Source organism: Montipora capricornis, chromosome 9 (assembly GCF_036669925.1).
Source record: "Montipora capricornis isolate CH-2021 chromosome 9, ASM3666992v2, whole genome shotgun sequence".
NCBI lineage: Eukaryota > Metazoa > Cnidaria > Anthozoa > Scleractinia > Acroporidae > Montipora > Montipora capricornis.
The window spans coordinates 17981884-17989383 of NC_090891.1; the positions used below are offsets into that span (position 1 = coordinate 17981884).

At 40.4% G+C, this 7500-nt stretch overlaps 1 protein-coding gene across 1 annotated transcript in view; it reads right to left on the reverse strand.

Annotated features, from left to right (window-relative positions):
- Positions 1-1794: 1794 nt before the first annotated feature.
- LOC138017389 (endothelin-converting enzyme 2-like) overlaps positions 1795-7500 on the reverse strand; it is an 11368-nt gene continuing 5662 nt past the window's right edge. The window contains exons 6-7 of the mRNA XM_068864486.1: positions 2926-3148; positions 1795-1854 (exon numbers count right to left, since the gene is read on the reverse strand). Of these exons, the coding sequence (XP_068720587.1) occupies positions 1795-1854; positions 2926-3148 (283 nt within the window). The remainder of the gene's footprint in view (positions 1855-2925; positions 3149-7500) is intronic.

Genomic DNA, 7500 nt, shown 5'->3' on the forward strand with positions numbered 1-7500 from the left:
GTGCTAATGAAGAGCTCGCCCAGCCTCGCTCTCAAGAAACCTTTTTTTTGTATTTTATCCATGCAAACGAGGCTAGTGAGGCTAATTAGCACATTAAACAAAAGAATATTTTTTTTGGCCGCCATTTATGCATATCATTGGAATGTTGTGCCATTTGCGTACAAAAACGAGTGCGTTCTGGCTACCGCCTGTGTGTAGTAATCCAAAAGCTTAAGATCAAATCCTCGCTCATACAACTTAGTAATATGACAGTTTAAAAGATTTTGCCAGGACTGAGTAAATTGTCATCGGAAGTAAATGGAACGCCAAGGACCTTGTCCATGACCGCCATTTTGGTCGATGATGTCCATCCATGGAATTGAAATTCACGTTATCTTTGAACGAGCGTTGCGAAACCTCTACTATCATGTACCTGTGCCTGGAATAATAAAAGAGAGTGCGTCTATCACTTCTAATTAGGGCTCAGGAGAAATTACCGTCTAGATAACAAGCCCATTGGCCTCTTTCCGGCCGCGGCGACTAACATATTGGCCATCAGATCATAGAGGATTTTAACATTGGGCCGCGCGGGGATACGAATTTATCTTCGAGTGCTGAAAGTATCGGTGGAGACCAAAACATGGTGGGTTTTCAATCCCTCGGGACTGAACATGGCGGTCGTGGAATTAAGAATCCCATACCTGCAGAAAACATTATTTTCTGGTACAGCTACTCGCTGAACATTTTTACAACTGAAATTTAGTCCTTACAAGTAATTGACAACACTTCTTGAGGTTGCGCGTTTTTTTAGGGTAAAAATCCAAATCGCATTTCGTGAATCCAGAAATGGATTTGCGGTTTTTTTTAAGAAATCCAATCCATAAAAATCTACCGGGTCCCCCAGTTTTTCAACCGATGATGGAATATTTCAGAGCTATCAGCCGGAAAATTCACTATCCAGTGGATAAGTCAAAAGGCGAAACCAATTGCGCTATCCTGATGGATAGTGACCTGATAGATTCTTCAAAAAAAATCTAAATCCGAATTTTTGATATTCATTTTTTCCTTTTTTGGGGGGGAGGGGGGGGGGGGGGGGTGGGAGTGTAAAAATCTGAAAAAAGTATTCTTGACAAGCGGTTTTCGGTGCCAAAAAAAAGGACACAACCGTTACCGTACATAAACCCGATAAATCGAAAACTTTTTTGGTTGACATAAGTTTTTCTCCCCCTGAGTCGAAAAAAGGTTTTTGTGCAAACAAGCAACTGTTAGCACCTCTCCTACAGCTTGACCATTTAACTTTCGCAGGAATGACTTGAACCAACAGAGATTCCGACTCAGAGAATCATTATTTAAACCGAACTATTTCAACGTTCACGAAGTCTTCATCAGTCAGTCGCGTAGTTTATTTCACTAACGGTCACGTGATTGTAAACGAAATGACCATTTAAGGATTGGGCCTGGACTAAATAGTCGAGAGGTTTACAATGGCGTGACCGATAGTGAATCAACCACTCGACTGATGAATACGTTGTAGATGACGTCGAAATTCTTGATTTGTACCCACGTGATACGGCGGCCATGTTGGATGGCAATACAGTACAAACTTATTTTCTCTCCCAGCGGAGAGACAGGTTATTTCTTCTTGCCATCCAACATGGCCGCCGTGACGTGAGATAGAAACCATCAATATTGCTGTTTTCTGTGATTCCATGTTGCCGTGCGTCTGTTACGCAATAGATCACAGAAGACGTCAAAATGTAGTAAGAACATCATCACTTTTTTGTTCTTACCACACTTTACGTCATCTGTGATCTATTACTGAAGACACGACGCCAAAATGGAGTCAATGGGCCCTTTGCAGCTGGCGATCACATACTGGTACAACACAAAGCAATTAAAATTGTCTTTGTTTTAGATGTCTCAGTGGACAATTTGCTCTCCAGAATGGCGTTTTTGTCACATGTGATCGCAGCTATTTGTTTTATATAATAAAGACATTAAAAGTTTCTTATGATGACGTCAGCTATAGGTCTGTCCTCTAATAGATCATAGGTGAGAACCAACCAAGATGCGTGCATTATTGAGCTTATTATATGATTAAATATTGATTTATTGCTCTAAGTCGACAACTTTTTTTGGTCATGTTACGCTTCCAGAGCAGGAAAACAATCTTTTCTAATCGAATAATTCGCAGAAATGGTTTCGTCGCCTGTTTTTACCGATTGTAGAGTTACTTGTTTTTTCTGTCGAATTTTCAGTTGAATCCAATGAATCCTTAGTACTCCTTGTAGCAGAATTCTTTCACAAAGTTAGTGCCAATTTTGAAATTGAACTCAATGCATGGGTTGACTTAAAAATTCAAGCTCCAAACCCTAAACCAGTTAAAGTTAGGGTTAGGGTTTGGAAACAGGGATGTGGATCGATCCACTCGATCCACATCGGCCGTCGCAGAACCGCTATTTAATTGTATTTATCACTCAGAGTGATTATTTGAAGTACTTTTTTTTGTACGAACGGAGGAGTCAAGTGTTGTTAGGGGATCCTAGGAAAGGAGAAAGGAAGAGGGGAAGGCCTCATATATGTGAATCAATTACACAAAGGCATTGGTCTCACTCTAGAAGAAATGAAAGCCATCTTGGATGATCGTTACGAGTAGAGAAAGCTTGCCCATTTGTTAATGATGCACGGGCGTGCTTGATTTAATTGAAACAGGACGGAAGTCAGATTTTTTTAAGGCATCAAAGTTTATTTTGAAGAAACTATTACCTGTCATCCAACTCTGCGATCTGTGCTAGAAGAGATCATAATTTACATGCTAATGTATATTTGCATATCAAATACATACCACACAGCGCCCGAGGAGGAAAATTTACAAATGTCTATTTTGCAGCTCCTAATTCTCTTCTAAAAGGCTGTAGCGTAAAACGTTTTTCCCGGGCTACTTACCATCTTTTTACTTTCTTTGCTAAAATGGTGTTCCACGTAAGCTGAGCCCAGAATGTCTCCAAGTAATTCATTGGTAAATGTCACACACGTCTTCCAGCGCTTCTTTTGGCCCTTAGATCCTAAGACTCTTTCACGATACTTTGTTCGTGCATCGCGATACGGCTTAGATAAGAACGATACTTCGTCCTGAATGACGTTCCACACTATGTAGTTCGCAAGTGTCCTGAAAACAAACAAAGAAGAAAAACGACTTCATTCAGTGATTTCCTAAATTTGAAAATATGAAATCCTTTTAAGAATCAAACAAATTTCTCTCCAGAAACAGTGACGGTTTTAGGAGTTAATGGTGAATATTTTATGCATTCCGTTCTACTGTGGAAATGAATATAACTCCACGATATTTACATCGTTTCGAGATTACTCGAAGTTTCTTAGGGTGAGGATTGTGTAGCAACAATCTAGTAATTAAATCGGCGTGAATGAAGAGTGCTCGCTCATGTCTTCCATATACCTGTAACCTCATTTGTGCTCATTTCACGTTCTTCCTCAACATAGACTAGAATGGTCAAGATATGAGCCAAAATTAAAATACACGAGTACAGCGCGCAGAGCCATTGCCTTTTTCAAGCTCGAGAGACCTATAGTCGTTCTCGTCGACTTCATCCATAAGCGATTGATTTCCTTCTCTCTATGTTTGGTTCACGGATATCCAAACCACAATCGGCCTTTTTTTTTTAAAGTGAGTCCAAGTACGAAGTCTTAAGGCCCGTTTAAACGGTTTCAACATTGGACCAACATTCGTTTAACAATTAAACGTTGAACGGAGGTTGGGCAAATGTTGGTCGCAAAAACAAAGTTGTGCGGAGGCCGTTCAAACGGTTCCAACATTGCACCAACAAAAGAACCAACACTTTCGCGAAATTTGATTGCGAGGAATTAAGAACTAGAAACCAGACTCTCTTGTCCAGATAAACTACGCCATATTGACTTTTCGGTCCGATGTAAGCATGCGTGTGTTCTACCACTGTTGAACAAAGTGTTCAAACGGCTTCAAAACCATTCAACATGTTCTAGAACAAAGGAAAAGTTGAATCGATGTTAAATGAAAGTTTAAACCTAAACCGATTTAAATTTAATTCAACACGCTTTCAACAAGCTTTCAACATTTTTTACGCTTTCAACAATGTTGGACGACCTGTTCAAACGCACCGTACATTTGGTTCGACAAAATTTTGTATGCATGTTGAAGCAAACGTTGAAACCGTTTAAAACGGGCCTTAATTCTTGCAAAGGTAGCAAAGTAACCTTGATGTCACCTGCAAGGAAGGATGACGGGAGAGAACAAATCCCCATGCCCTATGATAGTTCAATCGTTTGAATCAATCAGGATAGGAAATCGGCGTGGTCCATTAGTTAGGGCGTAGGGTTTGCATGCGGCTGCCCCGGGTTCTAATCTCGTTCTGGTTGTCCGGGATTCAACTCTATCTCACTTTGTAAATAGCCCACTGGTTGCCTCCTGCCAGTTGGCGTTCTTAATCATGTTTCTGTTAATTTTGAATTGTTACTTTCAGATTATTGAAAGTGGGTGCCTGTGAACTAGCTTGACAGCTGAGTGCACCTCCAATGTAAACAAAGCATCTTCATTTAATCTTAAGTTTCACGCCATGCTGTGAAAGTTATTTTCGTCTCCTAAGTGAAATTGTAATTGTCATTTGTTTACCCACGGAACACCTTAAAGAGCGCTCAGGAGCTCGTTCGACATGTGTTCGTGAATTCGGGATCGAATCGGAATTTGGCAGTGTTATTTTTTTTTTTTCTGGAGAGGGTTAAACCGGAGTACCCCTTGAAAAACCTCTCAGAGCAAGGACAGCACCGACAAGAAACTCAACCCACATCTGACGCTAAGACCGGGAATCGAACCTGGGCCACATTCCTGGGAGACGAGTGGTCTCACCACTGCTCCCAACATGATCGCGCAGCCAATGATTACCAATCAGGAGTCTTCCTTTAAAAAGTCGCGCATCATGACCACGAGCTCAATTTGGATTAAAAAAAACTGTCATTAAAAGAGGCCCATCTATGTGTTCTCTCTCTACTCATTCTCTCTTGCACCTGTTGTTATTTTTTTTTAAATTTTTATTTAAATACAGTACTTACATTACTTACAATACACCGTTACTTACACTACTACTGCACTAAACTTGGCAATCATTACACAAAAAAATAAAAAATTTAAAAATTTATAAAATAAAAACAAACAAAACCTTGCTATGTATTAATGAGTGTCTAAAAGCTCACGGATGCTCGAACGCTTGGTGACTCCGTGTATAATTTGCTCTTGATATTAAAAATACTTTGAACGCTGTTTTGCTGTAAGATTCACTTTCTTTGGCTGCAGTATAGATGTAGTAACGGGCTACTAAAAGGCACAGGTTGACAGCGCGAAAAGATCGCTTCTCGGGGTGATGTGCATATATTCTAGCATTGTTCGTCAGAGCTACCTTCGGCAAGTTACTAGAGTTCCACCAAGAGGCAAAAAGGTTCCAGAAAGTTGGACGTGCCGACATTCTACGAACAGATGCTCTAAGGTCTGTCTTACACCACACAATTGACATTCATCATTTTCGATAATTATAGCTCTAAAAAGTTTGCTGCGAGTGTAAACAACATGGTGGTTGATTTTGAATTGAAACATCGAGAGTTTTATGTTTTTGGTGACTTTAAACGGAAGAATGCATAACGCCTCGATGCTCTGATCGGTAAAACCAGCCTTAGTTAGACGAGCTTTAGATGTAAGTATTTAGAACGTTTTGGAGAGTGAGCGTGCTTGCTGACAAGTCTAAACTGAAATATTTAAAGGGAGTGTCGCGGACTGTCCTGTAGTAACTGATTCGTTTTCAAGATCACAGTTACAGGCTTCTTTCCAGTATACTTTGGAATGGCGTTGCACAACCCAAAATAACGCAGAAAGTTTGTTTTTATTTTATACGTTTTCCTACATTCAGGGAAGGACAAGAAATTTCCTTCTTCGTCTAGAATATCCGATAGGGTCTTTACTCCGGCATTATACCATTGTCGATAAAAAATGGATTTTCCGTCGATTGTGATTCAGTGATTATTCCATAAGATCTCATTTTCTATTTCTGTTTTTGTTGTGGGAGTGTGCTTGATAATCTCTTCCCAAGCATTCAAGACGTCGCGGTAAAAAAGTGGAAGGAAGGACAATTCAGGCAAAGTTTTTATAGAGAAATTACATTCGAACAGCAGTGCATGGGCCACCTACGTGCCGTAATCAAGAGAAAATGAGGGGACAGAGAGGGAGGCTCCCGGTCCAGTCCTTGGGATATGTCATGTCCACGAAAGTTATTTTTAGACGAACGGAAGTCTTTGTTCTAGCGAAAGTCGGTCTTCCGAGACGGTCTGATGTTTGAAAGAAAAGCAAAGATTTCATGTAATGGCGGACGATGTGGACTTAACGTTTGTCGATGACTACATGCGGACGTCTCAGAAGACAGACTTCCGCTCGTCTAAAAATAAGTTTCCTGGACTTGACATATCCCGGCCAACGCCCTGAGCCTCCCTCTCTGTCCTTTCATTTTCTCTTGCTGTAATAGATCGAAGGGTATTTCCTTCCAGGACTGCGTTTGAGGATTGAGGAACCGTTTTACACAACCTGCTTTCACAGATTTATTTATGATTTTAAAGTCAGGCATATTAAGTCCGCCGTCCTTAATCTTGCCAATCATTGTGGAATGTTTGATTTTAGGCGGTTTGTGGTTCCATACGAAGCTAGAAAGAAGCTTACTCACTTGGTCAACAAATCCACTGGGTACACTCAGATCAGAGGGAATAAAGAGCTAAATTTTTGACAATGTTTATTCTCCCGTAAAGTGTGAGATCACAGATGTTAAGACATTTTTCTAGAGCAAGCAATCTTTTTTTAAAATTATCTTTTACGGATATTTCCGAGTCACGGGAGAAGCAAACGCCGAGACACACACACTTCAGGGGCCAGTTAATGCCAAAGCGATTTGTGGGTTGTGGATTGTTTTTTCCCAACCACATTGCCTCCGTTTTTGTTTTAATTGTTTCTCCGTTTCTGTTTAGTTCCAATCCCGAACAACATTTAAAAGCAGGAGGTGTCGTCTGCATATTGTGAAAGCCTATACTCCTGTCCCTTAATATTTATACCCATTATCGACTGGTCATTTCTTATTGAATTTGCTAAAATTTCAACAGCAATTACAAAGAGTATATCGGAAAGCGGACACCCCTGCCTAACGCCTCGTTGTAATTCAAAGAAGGGCGTCGCGTAGCCATTATTAATAACGCAGCTTTGAATGTTTTTGTAAAAAAATTAACCCATTGTATTAAAGGCGCGCCGAACCCAAACGTTTCTAGAGCGTTTATAACAAAGTTCCATTCTAAACTGCCAAAGGCCTTTTTAAAGTCTAGAAACAATGCTATGCCTGAGATATCTAACGTATCCGTGCATTCAATAATATCGCGATCAAGCGTACATTTTGTCCGATAAAGCGGCCTTTAATGTAACCGGTCTGGTCTCCATGAATAAGG